Source organism: Giraffa tippelskirchi, chromosome 13 (assembly GCF_054371585.1).
Source record: "Giraffa tippelskirchi isolate mGirTip1 chromosome 13, T2T-mGirTip1v1.2.pri, whole genome shotgun sequence".
NCBI classification, from domain to species: domain Eukaryota; kingdom Metazoa; phylum Chordata; class Mammalia; order Artiodactyla; family Giraffidae; genus Giraffa; species Giraffa tippelskirchi.
The window spans coordinates 12,674,069-12,694,448 of record NC_137287.1 but is presented as its reverse complement, the minus strand read 5'-3'; the positions used below and the strand labels follow the sequence as shown (position 1 = coordinate 12,694,448).

General features: G+C 42.2%; 1 protein-coding gene across 12 annotated transcripts in view; it reads right to left on the bottom strand.

The window, feature by feature from the left end:
* GALNT17 (polypeptide N-acetylgalactosaminyltransferase 17) overlaps positions 1-20,380 on the bottom strand; it is a 419,610-nt gene that overhangs the window by 251,815 nt on the left and 147,415 nt on the right. For all 12 annotated transcript variants that reach the window (XM_081558061.1, XM_081558055.1, XM_081558059.1 and 9 more), the window contains one exon: positions 2,802-2,985. Coding sequence is in view for 6 of the 12 variants with exons in the window: in XM_081558055.1 (XP_081414181.1) it covers positions 2,802-2,985 (184 nt within the window). In the remaining 6 variants the exon portion in view is untranslated. The remainder of the gene's footprint in view (positions 1-2,801; positions 2,986-20,380) is intronic.

The following is a 20,380-nucleotide window of genomic DNA, read 5'->3' as shown; positions in this document are numbered from 1 at the left end:
GCTGTCTCCCTCCCTAGACAAGAAGTAAGCAGGCAAGGACCATCTTATCCAAAGCTCTGCCTCCAGTGTGGGGAAAACCATCCGGCACATAATAGGTGCTCACTGATACTGTTCAACTGACCCATTTTCACTAAGCTCCACGTTAGAAGCATCTTCATTCTCAAAGGAGTACAAAAAATACGGCTGTGTTTATTTGCCAACGTCCAAATAAGAAAGGCTAATCAGAGAGCACCAGGAAATGAAAACAGCCAGATGTTTTTCAGAGAAAAAGTCCAGGAACACAAAATAGCATGCAACAGGGGTGATGTATGTTTTCCTAGTGATTCGAAATGAAGATATGCTTATTAGACAGAGAGAGAGATTTAACAGGTTTCTCAGCTAATGCTGCAATTTTAAATCCATTTAAGATAATTTTCTTTATCTTGAATCTATTTTTCTCAGTAACCAGGATACTTAACTGATTTGTACAAAATCCATCTGAAAAAGAAATAATCTAGTCTAAGCAAGGGCACACTCTAAATGAAAAAAGAGAGACACCACAAATCTAACAGAAGATGAAACATCTGTTTGAGAAGCCAAGGAGGACTACTGACTAGAAAATAGGATTATTTCCCCCAGCATCTTGATTTTCCCACCAATCTCTCTTCTCTCTTTCCCAAGGAGAAAACAAGTCATTCTTAAATCTGAGAGCACAGAACAAAGACCTCTCATAAACCAACCAAGATGCAAATAAACTGTTTCAAAGGTAAGAATCTTACACAAAAGTTACATGTGAAACCATCATAGGATGTACTTTCTCACCTATCAGCTAGGAAAAGCGTTATTGAAATGCTAGTTTGGGAAAGGTCAGGTAAAATTCTAATAACAGCAGAAAGTGCTCTAAAGTTTCTGGAGGAAAATATCTCTCTGTGTATCTAGAGCCTCCGAAAGTATTCCCATAATGTGATCCAAGGATTATACCATCAGAAGTGTGGATTAAGTAAGTAAATGTCTGGGCTTCCCTGGTGGCGCAGTGGATCAGAATCCGTCTGCCAATGGAGGGGACATAGGTTTCATCCCTGGTCCAGAAAAACCCCACATGTTGCAGAGCAACTAAGCCGGTGCGTCACAACTACTGAAGCCCATGTGCCTGGAGCCCATGCTCCACAACAAGAGAAGTCACCACAATGAGAAGCGTGGGGACAGCAATGAAGAGTAGCCCAGCTGGCTGCAACTACAGAAAGTCCAAGAGCAGTAATGGAGACCCAGCACAGCCAAAAACAAATAAATAAAATAAAATTTTTTAAAACGAAAATAAATATCATGTCAACGTACATAAAGATTTGAGAGGGGAGATATTCATCAGTGTTATTTATAATAAAGAAAATTAGAAAAACCTAAATTTACAACAATAGAAATAATGATCATAACAGTAACACCAGAAAATGCTTGTGAAATAATGTTGCATGAAAACTAAGATCATGGCATCCGGTCCCATCACTTCATGGTAGATAGACGGGGAAAGAGTGGAAACAGTGGCTGACTTTATTTTTCTGGGCTCCAAAATCACTGCAGATGGTGACTGCAGCCATGAAATTAAAAGACACTTACTCCTTGGAAGGAAAGTTATGACCAACCTAGATAGCATATTAAAAAGCAGAGACATTACTTTGCCAACAAAGGTCCGTCTAGTTAAGGCTATGGTTGTCTCAGCAGTCATGTATGGATGTGAGAATTGGACTATAAAGAAAGCTGAGTACAGAAGAAGTGATGCTTTTGAACTGTGGTGTTGGAGAAGACTCTTGAGAGTCCCTTGGACTACAAGGAGATCCAACCAGTCCATCCTATAGGAGATCAGTCCTGGGTGTTCATTGGAAGGACTGATGTTGAAGCTGAAACTCCAACACTTTGGCCACCTGATGTGAAGAGCTGACTCATTGGAAAAGACCCTGATGCTGGGAAGGATTGAGGGCAGGAGGAGAAGGGGACGACAGAGGATGAGATGGCTGGATGGCATCACTGACTTGATGGACATGGGTTTGGGTGGACTTAGGGAGTTAGTGATGGACAGGGAGGCCTGGCGTGTTGCGGTTCATGGGGTTGCAAAGAGTCGGACACGACTGAGCAGCTGAACTGAACTGAACTGAAAAAAGGATAAAAGAAATATAGGTTCATAATCTGCATAGAAAAATAGACTCAAGGACAAGATGCTAAGATTTTACCAGTCACTGCCTCTAGGGCATGAGATCATGGTAAATTTTTTTTTTTACAACAAAATGTTTACAATCCAAAACAAATGTTATAATCCAAAATGTAACAAATTGTACACAAATGTTACAAATTGTAAACAAAATGTTTACAATCCAAACAAAATGTTACAATCCAAAATGTTTTGGATTATGTTTCTGTACTATTTGTATTAGAATTAAAAATTTTTACTTAGCTTTATTTTCATAATCAACAGCACTATTTATTGATTTTGTTTGCATGTGTATGCGCTTAGTCGTGGCTGACTCTTTGTGACTCCATGGACTTTAGCCCACCAGACTCCTCTGTCCATAAGATTTCCAGGCAAGATACTGGACGGGGTTGCCATTTCCTTCTCCAAGGGATCTTCCCAACCCAGCAATGGTACCTACATCTCCTGCATTGGCAGGCAGATTCATTACCACTGAGCCACCTGGGAAGCCTCATTTATTGATTATGGAGGAGACTCATGAGATAAAAGCTTCTCCACTAGTTACAAACAGCAGGAGATAATGTCATAGACACATGTTTACACTATAAAGCCAACTCCTCTGAGTGGCCGAATCAGAACTTACTTGGTGGGACGATAGTCCGGAATGGAACGATCCAGTGAAATTTTTTCACTGAGGTAGGAATTGTAGCCATACTTCTCATGGGGTCCCTTGGCTTTCTCTTCTTCAGCAGGGGAAAGGGTGGCAGGAAGGCCTCCTTTGCCCCGCCCACCATAACCTTCAATGAGCCCAAGGGATTTGGATAAACCTAGAAAAAGAGAGAGGGGGAAAAAAAGAATTAGTTGAAAACCACCATACCAGGATATGTTACTCAGGCTAAGACACAGCTTCAGTGGAAATTTTAACATTACCCGTCGCAGAAAACATTATGTCCTCAACTTATCAATATTGGGAATATGCCCTGAACACATATAAACTGAGAGGAAGGGGACTTCCCTGGTGGCCAATGGTCAAGACTTCACCTTCCATTGCAGGGGACGAGGGTTTGAGCTCTGGTCATAGACCTAAGATCTCATGTGCCTTGGGGCAAAAAAAACACACCAAGAAACAGAACCAATACTGTAAAAATTCAGTAAAGACTAGAAAAAAACAATTAAAAATTAGATTAAGAGGAAGGTCAAAGGAATGACAAAGGTCCGTATAGTCATCTGTATAGTCAAAGCTATGGTTTTTCCAGTAGTCATGTACAGATGTGAGAGCTGGACCATAAAGAAGGCTGAGCACCAAAGCATCAACAATTTCGAACTGTGGTGGTGGAGAAGACTCTTGGACAGCAAGGAGATCAAACCAGTCCATCCTAAAGGAAATCAACCCTGAATATTCAGTGGAAGGACTGATGCTGAAGCTGAAGCTCCAATACTTTGGCCACCTGACATTAAGAGCTGACTTATTGGAAAAGACCCTGATGCTGGGAAAGATTGAGGGCAGGAGGAGAAGGGGATGACAGAGGATGAGAAGGTTGGATGGCATCACCGACTCGATGGACATGAATATGGGCAAACTCCAGGAGACATTGAAGGCGAGGGAAGCCTGGTGTGCTATAGTTCATGGGGTCGCAAAGAGTCTGACATGACTGAGCAACTGAACAACAACAACAACAACAAAGCAACCATAAGGTGTGGGGTTAAGGCTGGTCACACTCATGGAGAACCTCTCCCCCTTTTTGGGAACTGGAGTGGATCAGGTATCAGGATGGTGTCTATAAAAGGGAGAGACTGCCAAAAGCAGGGCACATGTGGACCAGAAATGGGCAGAACAGGGCCTGTCATCCCTGCCCAATTTCCTGTCTTCATGAGCAATTACCACAAGGCTAGATACTCCAGAACAGAATAAGTAACAATGCAGAATAAGAACAGCCAGTAATAAGGAACTGCCAGACAGAGGGTGTTTTTGCTTCATTTGAACAGAGAATAATACACAGATTGATTTTATCATGAGTTTAAAGTGTGTAACCGTCTGACACCACTCTATACCTAATGGTTTTATTTAAATCTAATCTAAATGGCAAAAGGAAATACAGAAGTGTTTGAGAATAAATCACCGAGAAGAAAAGCCCATAAGGGTGATAACCATGCCAAGTAGAGTAGGAGGCCTCTGTAACAAGCTTCACTGAGCAATTGCAGGTTCCAGGGATGGTGGCAGCTTTATACCTATTGTTCCATTTATACGATAAACAGCTTGATGGGTAATTTTTAAATCCTACAGTTATGGGAGGTTTTATTTCTTGGCTTGAAAACTTTTGTTGTGAAGGGTTCTTATTCTCTTTCACTGTTTCAAATGTTCAAGCTACTCTGTCCACCCTCAGGTGTGCTCACATGCACACACACACACACACACACACACACACACACACACTTTGTCCACAAAAGTCCCACTGCTGCCACTGGTAGGAAGACCATAGACCAGAGATGTCAACAGCATCCTCAGCATTCATGATGGGTGCCCACAGAGCCTAGGAGGACGCTGACCTCCCAGGAAAGCATTCCCAAGCAAGTTAGAGACCAGTAAGTCTGCTCTGCTCACACGATGGTTCTTCACCCCATAATGGCAAGACTTGTAGCCTCTTTCTCACTCCTCTGAAACTAGAAATTTATTCTCTGTGATACAAAATCAAAAAGCAAAGCTTAAGCAGGCACCTCGGGGTTGATCTCAAGTGAACATCATTTTTCTACCTAAGAATCTTTTCCCATCTCTACTGTGTTCCTCAGGAACCCTAACATCTTTTCTGCCTGTCACCATCCAAACAGAGGAACCAACAACTGAGAACTGGATTACTCAACACTGTCTGCTTCCTGGTCTTTAACATCTCATCCCACATCATTGTGCACCAACCATTCCAATAACCTCACCTTTGCTGTGCTCCAAAATCTACAAAAACTCTTCAAATGTCAAGGACAGACACCAGTGTTAGATTTTTAAATCACTCATGAAAGGACATTGCTAGTGGGAATGTAAAATGGTGCACTAACTTTGTAAAACAGTTTGGAAGTTCTTCAAAATGCTAAGTATAGTTGTACCATATGACCCAGCAATTCCATTTTTAGGTATATACCCAAGAAAAATGGAAAGATATGCCCACACAAAAACTTGTACACAAATGTTCAGAGAAACATTATTCATACTAGCCAAGTGTCTATCACCTGACAAATGAATAAAACAAAATGTGGTATATTCAGACAATGCGATAATATTTAGCAATAAAAATGAATGAAGTACAGACATTACTCAGCTTACAAAAGAGTTACATCCCGATAAATCCACCATAAATTGAAAATATCGTTAAGTCGAAAATGCATTTAAAACATCTAAACTATTGAACCTACTGAACCTACTAAACCTCAGCCTAGCCAACCTTAAATGTGGTCAGAACACTTACATGAGCCTTGTTGTTGTATTAGCCGCCCAGTCATGTCCGACTCTTTGCAACCCCCACAGACTGTTCCCCACCAGGCTCCTTTGTCCATGGAATTCTCCAGGCAACAATACTGGAGTGGGTTGCCATGCCCTCCTCCACAGGATCTTCCCAACTCAGGGATCAAATCCACTTCTCTTATGTCTGCAGCATTGGCAGACAGGTTCTTTACCACTAAATTCACCTGGGAAGCCCTATATATATATGATGTATGGAATATGACATAATTGTAAAAGATGAAAAGAGACTATACTCTGTGGGTTTTTCTTCTTGTTTTGTGTACTTTCGCTCACTCATCCTGGGGTTCCCTTTCCCTCCCCAATATTTGCAGCCTTTTCTTGAAAGCCACAACCTCAGTCCTCTGTGGATTTCTGGCCAGCATGGAACCCAAGGGTCAAGGAGGGAGGCTGGCCAAGTGGGACAGAAATGACTTCCAACATAACTCAACAGCTTTTATGGAAAACATCGGATTCTTCTGCTTATTTCATCTGTGAATTCCTTTTTCTCTCCTTGTCTATACAGTATTTCTTTTGTCCAGTCTAAATAGATATCTTCCATCCCCCAGTCCGGAGAAGGCAATGGCAACCCACTCCAGTACTCTTGGCTGGAAAATCCCATGGATGGAGGAGCCTGGTAGGCTGCAGTCCATGGGGTTGCTAGGAGTCGGACACAACTGAGCGACTTCACTTTTACTTTTTGCTTTCATGCATTGGAGAAGAAAATGGCAACCCGCTCCAGTGTTCTTGCCTGGAGAATCCCAGGGGCGGGGGAGCCTGGTGAGCTGTCATCTATGGGGTCGCATAGAGTTGGACACGACTGAAGTGACTTAGCAGCAGCAGTAGCAGCATTCCCCAGTCATTAAATGCCACCTCGAAGCTACAATGTATCTCAGCTGTGTTTGCCCAGCACCCTCCCATAGGCAGCCTTTCCAATGCAGGCAGAGGAGCCAGGGAGGGAATTTATTACAAAATTCCTTATTACTTAAGGAATTAAGACTAGGAATACAAGCTAATCCTACCACTGACACTTAGGGAATAAAACCTCCCAGTGAGGTTTTTTTTTTTTTTTTCCCCTTTCTGAGGCATTATTTCTTCCATCATGAAAGGTACCCAAGTAGCAGTCTCAAAAACAGATCATTCTTCAGAGTGAAATGCGACAACTACGAATTATATATTTTGTGGTCCATGTGCTCTCATTTTCCCCCCAATTGAATCTGCCAGAAAGGTTCAACAAAGCGGCAAAAATGTTCACTGGCATTTAACGTGCTTACTTAGCAGGCCCCGGAAACTGTTGGCAACAACAAATACAAGTTCAAGTTCATCAACAAGACTCAGGTTGGTCTTTACTTAGCTGGGAAGAGATGCCACCAGGGCAAGTTGGGATGACTCCATGCACCCAGGGAACTTTCTTTTCTGAAAGTGCCTTGTGCTTTTTGGCCGGAAGCAACTGTAGCCGGAGCAGATAGATGTGAACTTGTAGGCATGGAAGCCACAATTGACAAAAAGAAGAAAGAGGGGAGTGAGGGAAGAGAATGGGGTGGCTGCTTGGGACCAGACTGGAGAGGATTTGGCATTGCCTTCTTCTCCCTTAGGCACTGCCTCCTGAGTTACTGTAGCCGAAGACTGCAAAGCCAAGGGACGGTATTGGCAAGAAGTTGAAGGTGAGGAAGAAAGAAGAACAAATGAGGTCAGCCATCCCCTAGCACCTTTACTGAATATTCTTCATGTTTCTCTCCACCCTTTTTCTCTGCTTCATGCCCCAGGAGATAAGCCCTATATAGCAGTATCAAGGGATTCCCTTAGACTTCTGGCTTTGGGTTGGGCTTAACCACCACGAGCTACCTTGAGAAGACTGATGGTCGAGAAGAGAGAGAGGTTGGGGTGTTTGTCCCCCAGTTCCCTTCCACCCAGGTGTGGTTTGGTGGAGACTGCATTCTTCTGTGGCACAGTCGTGTTCAGACAGGCATCTCCGACGGTTAGCCTAGGGTTAGAGCCAATCCCGTGTTCTGTTAACCATGCTCTCTTCCGGACCCTTCAGGCATTGGCATGGCAACTGCTTCCTTTTCTGTTGCTAGCCCTAGAGTCATCCACCATGCCTGGCCATGTCTTGCTGATTTCCCTTAACTCTTCCCAAACCTTTGTAAATGTTTTGCTAAAATCTCTTCGGTCAGCCCTTCTGGCTGTGTTACTCGTTTCTGGCTGGGATCTTGACAGATATACCATCTTACTCATACCCACAGGAAGACTTCTCCCACGGTACCACAACCAGATACTCTCTTTAAGGGCAGACATGTGGTCACCCTAGTGCCTGACCTATAGAAAGTTCTTAAGAGGGACTTTCCTGGTGGTCCAGTGGCTAAGATTCTGTGCTCCCAATATAGGGGCCTGGGCTCAATTCCTGGTTAGGGAACTAGATCTCACATGCTGCAACTAACAGTTCGAATGTGACAACTAAAGATCTTGTATGCAACAACTAAGAACAACAAAAAGTCCACAAAAAACCCAAAATGGTAGACCATATGGATGAGTAGAAATGAGATCTGGAGACTGAAATTGGAGCCATCTATTATAAAGTGATGTCAAGAGAGAAAATCAAATACATGTAAAAAAAAAAAAAAAGACATCTACTAGGAGAAGAGAAGAGGGATTAAGACTACATATTATAGTACATTTATATTCATAAAGAAAACGAGAGTTCACACTGATGAATGTCACAGGGAAATCAAGCCTGAAAAAGGCCATTTGGTTTGGCAGAGAAAAGGGCCCTGGTGACCTTGGAGATGGCCATCCCAGTGACATAAGAACTTCCAGGGCAGTATTTTGTTTTCTGGCTGTAACCAACCAGAATCTAAAATGTAAAAAATTTTATTTGTAAAAGTAACAAGTATCACAGTGCACTTAGAACTTGAAACAATAGGAGGAAAATTATGAAATTTTATTAAATGGATGAAATAAAACACACATAAACAGCAGAGAGAGAGATATGTATTTTTACTTAGAAGATGGAATGTTACAAAGATACCATTACTTCTTTTTAATGTATGGATCTAATGTAATTCCAAATAGAATCTTTTTCTGAAACAGAACCAAAGGTTCTAAAATTAACCCAGGAGAACACAGAGGTGATAACACTTGGACATTTTGTTTAAAAAGAAAAATGAACAGGGGATGCCCTTTCCAACATTAAGTTAAGAAATAAAGCAATAACAATTCAAGTGATGTGGTGACTAGGAGGAAATTTTACACAGATGCGGAGAGGTAAGGCTCTAAACTGTATATACATATATATATCTCAAATAGCCACCCAATTTTCCAAGCATTAATAAAAATAACCTCCACTTTTGGAATTTTATAAATTCTTTTCTAGTGCAGTCAACAACAAATTTCTTCAGGATACCTCATGTGGATGAGAGAGCGGCTTCATCCATCTCACATGGAGCCCAGAAATCCTGAGGTGCCCTGACTTGATAACTTGATAACCCTCCAGCAAGAGTAAAGCACTCTGCTCACTTCTATCTTCGGTTGGCCCAGGCTACAAAGGCTCTACAGTGGCACCAAAAAGTAAAGGACCCAGGTTGTAAATCCACTCCCAGCTGCCTTCCCACCTCCCTCCATATAACTAAGGCCATCATTTTCTCCAGGGTTACAGTTAAAACTACTGAGTTTACAGATAACCAGCATTATTCTTTCAGAAATCAGGACAGTGTTCACAACAGACACACAAACTCCAGGACATTGTGATGAAAACACAATGCAATCTGGTGCCTTGTCAACTCATAAAGCTCCTCTTCATCTGGGCAGCCACAGCCTAGTGTCAGGGAAACCACACACAGACACACACACACACACACAGCTAAAAAGCCTAGCATGTTGCCTGGCCTTCTTCCAGTGGGCAAGCATGTGTTGGGGGGTCTTGGCTGAAGCCCCAATGCCTCCTGAAGGTCACAGAGTCCCAGGGAGATTCCACATGACGCTAAAGCATTTGAAAAAACTGATAAAACACACAGACAATCAGGAAGTTGCAGCCATAAGCCATAAGTAGTGAGCAATAATTCCAGATTTATTCTTGGAATTCCATGTACTCTTGGGAGAGTGAGGGGACCACTCGTGGCTTGAGGAAGCCAACGTGACCACAGAGATAGATGGGATACTTGATAAATGTGTGCAGAGGAACCAGGAAACCTGTAGGTTATAGGTTTCCTACAGCTGATTAAATTATTAAGTTTATTATTTAATTATTGAAACGCTCTAATAACTAAGATAACATATACATATGTATGCATGTGTGTGTGTGTAATGAAATATTACTTGGTCATAAAAAGAAATAATGCAATTTGCAGTGACATGGATGAACTCAGAGATTATACTCAGTGAAGTTGAATGGAGAGAGAAAAATACATGATATCACTTATATGTGGAATCTGAAAAACTGGTACAATGAGTTTATTTACGAAACAGAAATAGAGTCCCAGATGTAGAAAATAAACTTATGGTTACCAAGCAGGAAAATGGGGGAGGGATAAATTGGGAGATTGGGATTGACATATTGTGAAAGTCACTCGGTCATGTCTAACTTTTTGTGACCCCATGGACTATACAGTTCATGGAATTCTCCACTCCAGAATATTGGAGTGGGTAACTGTTCCCTTCTGCAGGGGATCTGCTCAACCCAAGGATCAAACCCAGGTCTCCCTCACTGCAGGCAAATTCTTCACCAGCTGAGCCACCATACACACTACTATGTATAAAACAGGTAACTAATAAGGACCTACTGTATAGCACCTGGAATTCTACTCAATATTTGTAATTTCCTACATGGAAAAGGAATCTAAGAAACAGTGGATATAGGTACATTATAACTGATTCACTTTACTGCATACCTGAAATTAATTACATCATTGTAAATCAAATACATTCCAATAAAAATTAAATTAATTTTTAAAATGACAGTGAGATAATGAAACAAGAAATGACAGGCAGATCAATGGAATAGAAAAGCCTGTCTAGAAATACTGCCAAAAGAGAGTGGAAGCACCATTTTTTGGATACAACTGTTAGTTTTACAGACAAATGTTCATTAGACACAAAGCATTATACTAAGCACTTTAATTATTTTATATATATATATATATATACACACTATTAATGTTAAACATACATGCTAACTATATAAATGTCTGCTATATCTATCTATCTAACTATAATATTTCAAATTCATTTTATCAAATTACCCCTGGTGCTAGTTCTCACCTATCTTTAGTTTATTTTTTGTTTGTTTGTGGGAGTTTTTTAAGATTTTTTTGATGTAGATCATTTTTAAAGTTTTTATTGAATTTGCCACAACACTGCTTCTGTTCTCTGCCTTGGTATTTTGGCTACGAGGCATGTGGGTTTTGTGCCTTGGTTTTTTTGGCTACGAGGCATGTGGGTCCCAGCTCCCAACCAGGGATCGAACTCAAAGCCTGACACTGGAAAGAGAAATCTAACCACTGAACCACCAGAGAAGTCCCTCCCTTATCTTTAGACTCTGTTCCTTCCCTCCATCCCTTTTGTCACCAGCCAGATTCAAAGGCATGCCATCTCTTCCTTGAGTTACTACAGTCAATACATAACCCTGTGTCTTGCAAAGTGAGCTTTCTAACATACACAACTGACCACTGCTTGCTTAAAATTCATTAGTGCATTCCTGCTGCCTATGCAGGAAAAAATTCCAAAAATTCTCTTGTAATATACAAAGTCACTCACTAGCTGATTCCCTGCCCAGCCTCATATTCCACTTCCTTCTCTGTTGCATCCTTTTAGCTGCCCCACCCTCTTCTGAGGCTTCTACACAGCCACTGCCCCTCAATGCCTCTGGCAGTCACCCTTGTTATTCTATACAACCCTGCAAACCCCTGCAGAGAACTACCCAACCCAGAAAATCAGATGCTGCTCCTTGGTAGGAAATCTCAACCACACCCTTATCCTGTCCTATTACAGGTGTCCTCAACTGTTCTTTACCAGCTGAGCCATCCTGGTGGTCCAGTGGTTGAGAATGCACTTTGCAATGCAGGGGATGTGGGTTCAATCCCTGGTCAGGGAACTATATCCCACATGTTGCAACTAAGACCCGAGGCAGCCAAATAAATGTTTTGGGCTTTCCTGGTGGTTCAGACGGTAAAGAATCTGCCTGCAATGCAGGAGACCTGAGTTCGATCCCTGGGTCGGGAAGATCCCCTGGAGAAGGGAATGGCCACCCACTCCAGTACTATTGCCTGGAAAATCCCATGGATGAGGACCCTGGTAGGCTACAGTCCATGAGGTTGCAAAGAGTCGGACACGACTGAGTGACTTCACTTTTCAACCGTTCACTTACAAGGACACAGGCTTACTGTGAACAGGAAGACATCTCTGTGTCTTACAGATAGCCTGGCACATACATGCACCTCATGTATGTTGTACACATGAATGAATGGACAGATAAGCAAAAAGCAAGTGAATAAATAAGTGCAGGATAAGCCGGGCTGGCCAAATATATTACCAGGTTCTAGTGTTGATACAGAAATCACCTGGAGACATGTCAGAAATGGGTAAACACTGCTTCATGGACTCATGTCAAATCATTATTGATTCCCCAGTTCATATACTAGTATGATGATCTTGACATCTGTAGACATCTGCATTATTATGCTGATTTTGACATTTTCTGTCCTGTATGCTCAGTGCTTCCCAGACATGATGTCCAAAGGTTATGTTAGTCTTAATATCTTCAATGAAGGCTTAGGAGTTCAGTTACATCAGTTGCTTCCTGATGGAAGAGAACTGAATAAATCTTCCTCTAAGACAAATATAGTAAGTCCCCTACACACAAACCAGTTCTGCTCTGAGTGTGTTTTGTAGTCCAGCAAAGTTAGCCTAGGTATCCAACCAACACAATCAGCTGTATAGTACTGTACTGTAATAGGTTTATAATACTTTTCACACAAGTAGTACATTAAAAAACAAACACAAAAAAATAAAGGATACATTTTAAATCTTATAGTACAGTACCTTGAAAAGTACGGTAGTACAACAGCTGGCATATAGGGGCTGGCCTTGAGTGAACAGGCATGAAGAGTTAGTGGCTGGAGGAGGAAGTGGGGGTGAGAGATGGTAGAGCTGAAGGATTGTCAGTAATAGGAGATGGAAGGCAAGTCGCAATTTCACTCACACCTGACACTGACGGAATGCAGAGTCACATCTCTGAAAGCTCACAACTTGAAGGTTTGTATGTTTGTACTTACTATACATGAAAAGATGGCCTACATCACTTGTCATCAGGGAAATGCAAATCAAAACCACAATGAGAGGTCACCTCACACCTGTTACAATGGCTGTTATCAAAAAGACTAGAAATAACATCTGATGGCAATGGTGTAGAGAAAAAAACTCATGTTCACTGCTAGTGGGAATGTAAATTGGTGCAGCCACTACAGAAAACAGTACGGAGATTCCACAAAAAAATAAAAAATAGAGCTACCATATGATTTGGCAATTCCATATCTGGGTATCTATCTGAAGACAATGAAAACAATACCTTGACAAGCTAACTGCACCATCATGTTCACTGCAGCATGATTTCCAATAGCCAAGATATGGAAACAGCCTAAGTGTCCATCAATGGAAGAATGGATAAAGAAACTGTGGTATATATACAATATGTACACATAATGGGGTATTAGTCAGCCATAAAAAAAGAATGAACTCTTGCAATTCACAACAACATGAAGGGACCTTGAGGGCATCATGCGAAACAAAGTAAGTAAGACAGAGAAAGACAAATACCATATGATCTCTATCATACATGAAATCTGCAGATGGGAATCAAGTGTATTCAGGGTGGTATGGCCATAGACTGAAATGTACAATACACACATACTTATCAAGCTCATTGATGCAGAGAACTGACTGGTGGTTGTCAGAGGCAGAAGGTAAGGGGTAGAAGAAATAGGTGAATTGTTTTTGTTTTGTTTTCTTTCTGGTTTAAATCAATTGAATTTTTAAGAAATGTGTAGCTTGGCTTCTTCTATTCAGTGGTCCTACTTGTCTCTTCTACACCTATCATGCAATAATTACACTTCCACGTAATTTTCAAATATTTCAAGACGTTATCATGACCTGTCTTCATTTTTGTCCAGACTAAACATATACATTCCTTCAACCACCTTTATACAACCATGTTTTCAAATTTTCCCTGATACTTAGTCTCCTTAGGCTACTATAACAAAATACTAAAGACTAAGCGGCTTGAATTAGGGGTCCTAAACCTCTGCGATCTAATGCCTGATGATCCGAGGTGGAGCTGATGTAATAATAATAGAAATAGAGTGCATGATAAATGTAATGTACTTGAATCATCCCGAAACCATCCCCCCAACCAGGTTCATGGAAAAAATGTCCTCCATGAAGCTGGTCCCTGGTGCCAAAAAGATTGAGGAACACTAGTTTAAATAACAGACATTTATCAGAATTCCAGAGGTTGGGAAGTTCAACATTAAGATGTCAGCATGTTGGGTCCTTGGTGAGGGCCTGCAGACAGCCACTTTCTTGTTGTGTCCTCACATGACAGAGAAGGAGCAAACCGTGTGTCCTTTCCTCTTCTTATAAGGGTATTAATGCCATCATGGGGACCCAACCCATGATCTCATCTTGTTCATTGTCATTGTAGTTTCTAAGCCGTGTCTGACGCTTTGCGACCCCATGGACTGCAGCGCGCCAGGCTTCCTTGTCTCCACTATCTCCTATAGGTTTCTCAAGCTCATGTCCACTGAGTCGGTGATGCTATCTAACCATGATCTCATCTAACCCTATTTAATTCCAAAAGTCTCCACCTCCTAACATCATCACATTGGGGGTTAGGGTCACAGCATATGAACTGGAGGGGTGGGGGGAACACACACCTTCATTCCATAACAGATGGCCATCCACTGCTGGATTCTGTCCCAGAAGACAAAGCGATGACTAATAAGTCTCTCAACATGTGCTCCCCATCCCCGGAGCCAGAATCCTGGAAGTACATTTCTGCCCATTAACCAAACTGCTCATGCAGCCTTTACAGTTCCAGGAGATATGAATCACTGTTATTTGCTTGAAGTCCTTTTGGAACAAACTGTCTATAAATTTTTTCAAACTGCAGTTTTATTCAAAATGACATGTCTTACACATATTATGAACTTTAGACTTCCTGGAATCTTTCTACAAAGATCATTTAATTTGAGCCCAAGAACAGCCCCATCCACAGTCAGCATACAGGAGAAGGGAGGCCCAGTGAGGATGAAGAATGTTCTTTAGGTCACTGAAAGTAGCCAGGAGTGGATACAGATCCTGGGCTCTGTATACCAGGCTGCCAAGCATGCCTTAATGAAATGCACTCTCCGGTTTCATGCCACTGTGATGAAAAGGATCAAAAAGTCCTGAATCCCACTCTCGATGCCAAGCAAACATTGGCATAAACAACCCCCTGTGTGTGGAGGTGATAAATAAATGTCTTTGGCCTGGCCCAGGCTCTGGCTGATGCATCTGCCTGAGTGTGGAAGTGAAAAGAGTATTTCTAACAAAATAAAGAAAAGTTTGGCAATTGTCAGGATTGCTCAGAGCAGATGGATGAAAGACCCTGGCTGCACAGGTTAACTGTGTCACTTAGCCGCACATCACTTACAAAATTACACAAAAGGAAAATAAAGCTGACCCAGGGCTGCTTAGGAAACATGCTGAATTGATGAAAGCCCTCTGCCACAACCTAAGAAAACTGCTGGCGTCAAATGTGCACAAGACTCTGCAGACCAGGCCACCTGCCACATTCGCTCAGCACCTGTTGGGTCTGACGGCTTTCAGAGGAAATTCCTCTCCTCCCTTCTCATGCCCCGAGCCCACCTAGGATTTTATTCCTAGTGAGGGTGTTAAAGAGGAGAGCGAGAGGGCAGTGAACATTAGCAACACTAACCTTCACCTTCACTAATTTCTGCAAAAAGCATATAATTTTAAAATATCATATATGTAGATCCACATGACACTGTGTTCATATCATAGAAAGCAAGTTATGAATTCAAGAAACGATAAGGAAGAGTAAGACAAACAAGATTGAACCACCCTAAGAAAATGTTGCTACTTCCTTTGCCCACCTAAATGATCAGTATCACTATCTTTCAACACACACAAACACACACACACCCCACCATCACCACCATCACTACTGTCACTAGCACCTTACCACTATCACCACCAACACCACCACCATTCCTAATAAACGATTAGAACTTTAAAATAAGATACCTATTCTAAACTTTAAAATAAGATACCTATTCTCAACTTTAAAATAAGATACCTATGCTATTCAGAAGCACCACAATTTTAAAAAACACACATCCAGTGTCTCACAGAAAGACCCTATGACAAGATTCCATTTATTTATAAGGGATTTTTTTCTCCTTCTCCTTTAAGCACATCCCCGAGGTAGTACCTTGGACTTTTTGTTCAACAAATATAGACTCTCTGCCCTCCACACCCCTGGGAGGAGTACCCATCCCACCTCATTAACATTAAGCCTGACCATCTGGCTGGGCAGAGCGTACCTCCCCACCCTTAACTCTGAACTTGATCATAAGACTTGCTTAGGCCAAAAGGGGACTAGTGGCTGTGACATCAGTAGAGGCTTGAAATGTGCTTGCACTGGTGGTCTTGGTCTCCTCAACTTGGTACCATCATGATAACATGCTTTGGGTGGCCCACTGGTCCAAGGAAGGGAAGAGACACAAGGGGTAGCTGGATCCAATGTGTAGCTTAGAACCAAGCCCAGCCAAACTCAGCACAGATCAGCCAAACTTCAATTTATCTGAAAACACACAAGAGAAAGAAAAGCTTCAAGAATAGCTCCCTTTCACATTTCTGGCCTGATTAATGAAGACTGTTGGATATTGGTGCCACTGACTAAGATGGAGAAACAGGGAGAAAAAGATTTGGGTATAAAGTGATGTGACAGAGAATCAAGAGTCTGGGTGGGATACAGTCAGTCTGTGATGCCTATGAGACAGCCAAATGGAAATGTCAAGCATCTGATATGATGAGGTCAGGTTTGAAGACATAAAATTGGGATTCACCAATATCTAAAGGGAATTTAAAGACACAGTCCTTGAGGAGTCACCAAGGCAACACAGCAACACAGAAAAAAAAAAAAAAGGAAGCCTGAATCCCGAGGACCAGAAGGAGAAGGGCCAAGAAAGGAAAACCAAGAGAAATGTAGACAGAACACCTAGAAATGATGGGGTCCGAGAAGCGACCCTTGCATTGGATAATACCGAGGCATCAGTGAATTCTGCAGAACCAGTTTCAGAGAACCAAAGCCCAAAGTAGGTTCAAGAGAGAACAAGAGGTGAAGAAATGAAAGCAGGAAGTCCAGGCAGACTAGGAGGTCCAGACTCTTCCCAAGAGTCTGCTATCAAAGAGAGCAAAGAAATGTGCTGCTTCTATTCTAGGGATCATGACAGAAAAACAATTATCCTGACAGAAAGAAAAAATAAAGGTCAGCACATGTGGGATGTGGGTCTGTAGATCCTAGGGCCATCTCTGCCCCTGTCACTGATGGCCTGAGACAAATCTCCGCCACAAAGCACATGCGTGTAAAACAAGGACGTGACTAAAGAGTGTCTGGACCCCTTGGAGCTCTCAGATTTCAAGCTCCTCTCTCTATAGCTCCAGTGTGAAAACATACACAACAGAATGAGGACACAGAAAGAAAGCACACCCATCAGTAAACAAGGACTGTGGAGTAACATGACTGTATCCGGAAATCAACAGATTTTCTTACAGCAGTTGTGTGGCTCCGGGTGGAAAATTGTGACATCTCTGATTCAAACCCAAGAAACCAGAGGAAGGGAAGTAGGAGGCAAAATTCTTCATGATCTTGGTGGGCCTAGGTACGTAATATAAACACTAGCTTAGGACACATCCACTAGAAGTGCACAGTGTAAAATCCAGCTTCTTGGAGAATTGATGAATTCAGCAGATATAAAATAGCTCCCCCACCAATAAGTATGAACTGACCAAATACACAAACACCTAAACTCTCCAGATTGTGCAGGGCCACTCTGGCCCTTTTCTTAATGCAATATACATCCTCCACATTGATGCCAGAATAGAGTCCAGCCTCATTCTAAAAACCTCCAGAGGTACAAACTCATTTGTGAGCCCTCCAATCAGCCTCCTCCATGGGGTTCATTTTTATGTTCTCTAAATAGTCAACATCAGCCTCATGGTGATATCTTCCACATCTCGGTCTTAATTCTGCCTGTGAACACACAATCAGCAAGAAGACCAATTCCGCAGAGCTCCAGAGTTGTCGATGCCACCACAATCCCCCAAGCTCAAGGCACTCTCTGACCAGGATGGATTTCTCCATCTTCACTCTTCTCCAATTCACCTCTCCTGCTCTTCCCTGGTTCCATATGACTATGCTCTCTTCCCTTGCTAGAGCTCTCAGATGAGAAGAACAGGCTCAGCAGATGTGAGTATTCCATAGAGAACCAGACATCTGTCTCTCATGGTGGGTAAGAGACCTGCCCAGCTCAGCTTGGAGGCTGCCGGTTTATGCAGGTGAAGCACCAGCATGGTTTGCAGGTTTCACTAAAGAAAGATGAAAGAGGCAAGAAGAGATCAAAAGAAAACACATACATTTCCAAGCCCAAGCTACTCTCCACCTCTTAGAAAAGAGCCTTTAGAGCCAGAGTTTGAGGAAAACAATCTATGAAAAATACCCTGAATGTATTGCTCTTGGCTTGGGAAGACCTAGAAGCCTTGGAGGGATTAATGACCGACAGAACATGTCTATTCCGATAGGCCCCAACACTGAAATGCCAGTGTCCATTTCCAAAGGGCTGCCATGAATGGAGATGGAAGGAGTGTTTCCATTGCTCTTCTTTCTGGCATCTGGGCCACTCTCCAGCAAATCAAGGACTTGTTAACCCCAAGCCAGCACCAGAACTTTCGGGAGATGTGAGGCAACACCTGCCCAGGCATGCAGGTGTGGGTGGCATCACCAGCCTTTCCTCCCTGCAGAGGAGGTAGCCAGGTTAGATGGTGCTCATTTACCTTGGGCTGGAAGAGCTCTTTCACTTGGGATATATTTCTTTATATTCCTCCATTTGGCAAAAATAACAATAACAGAGCCAAAAGTCAAGAATGGGGAGAACGATGACTGAGAAATGACAAAACAAAATCATGGATCAATACTATTTGGGTTTCTAATCTAAGGCAGGTGTGGGTGGGTGTGGCCTGAGATAGAAGATACTGTGTTTGGGTGGTTAGTCTTGAAAATGACCAGCTGCTCCCAACTAGTGGAGCTCCAGGGACCACAGTCAGGGACCAGTGCAGCCCATTCTGTCCTCCCTCTGGTTCTGATCCACAGCATCCTCCTAGGCCCCAGACAGCCTGTGAGGCTCTTGGCTTCGCTTGGCTTCTGCCCTGGTTCCAGATGCAGACACAGCAGAAAGGGTAGTTACTCGGCAGAGATCCTGCCGCAGAGCTGGACGCAGTGCCTCTGCCCAAGGGTGGTTTATTGCGTTACTTGATGAGAGGCTGGTTTCAAGAAATCCCCACCAAGTCCTGGGGCAGGAATTTGGGGTGCAGGCCTAGGGGAGATCCCACATGGGGTCATATAACAATAACTTCAGTGATCTCTCTTTTTCTGTGTTTTTTCTTTTTTTGGCCATGGCATGGCATGTGGGATTTCAGTTTCTGGATGGAACCCACGCTCCCTACATTGGAATTGTGGAGTCTTAACTACTGGACCACCAGGGAAGTCCGTCTCACTCTTTCTTAAACACTCAGAGCCTCCATTTCTTATCCTGTAAAGAAGGAATAAAGACTATAAGCTCATTTGACAGACACACCAAGAGGATAGCATAGTGCTTGGTAGACAGCAGGGGCTCAAACAGTAAAGGACGTTCTTGTATATCACTGGTTGGAAAGTACCATCATGTGGCTATTTTTGAAAATAGTTTACCAGTTCCTCAAAGGTTAACACAGAGTTACCATATGACCCAGCCACCCCACTCCTAGATGTACACTCTAGAGAAATAAAACCATTTCTCCCACAAGCACTTGCACACAAATGTTCACAGCAGCATTATTCACCACAGTCCCAAAGTGAAAACAGCTCACATATCCATCACCAACTGAATAAAGAAAATGCGGTGCATCCATAAAATGGCATGTTTTTTAACCATAAAAAAGAATGACCGTTGCACAATGTACACACACAGTGAATCACTATGCTGTACACCTGAAACTAACATGATATCACATGTCAATTACACCTCAGCAAAATAGAGTTTTTAAAAAGGATGAGACAGGTAATATTATTCACTTCATAGAGAAGACTTTGGGGACAAGACCTCATCAGCAACAGAAATTCAATATGTATTTTTTGCCCAAATAATGGAGTTTTTCAGTGTGTTCCTTGCAGATATAATTCCTCAAGAATAGAGACACTTATTTTGTATTTCCCCAAATATTTGGACCATTAAAGGTGTTAAGTTAAAAAAAAAAAAGGAAGGAAGGAATGTAGTATTGATACACACTATTACATGGATAAACTGTGAAAACAATATGCCACATTAAAGAAGTCAGATAGAAAATCAAATATATTGTATGGCTGCATTTATATGAAATGTCCCAAATAGGCAAAAGCTTAGAGAAAGAAAAATAGAATTAGTGGTGAC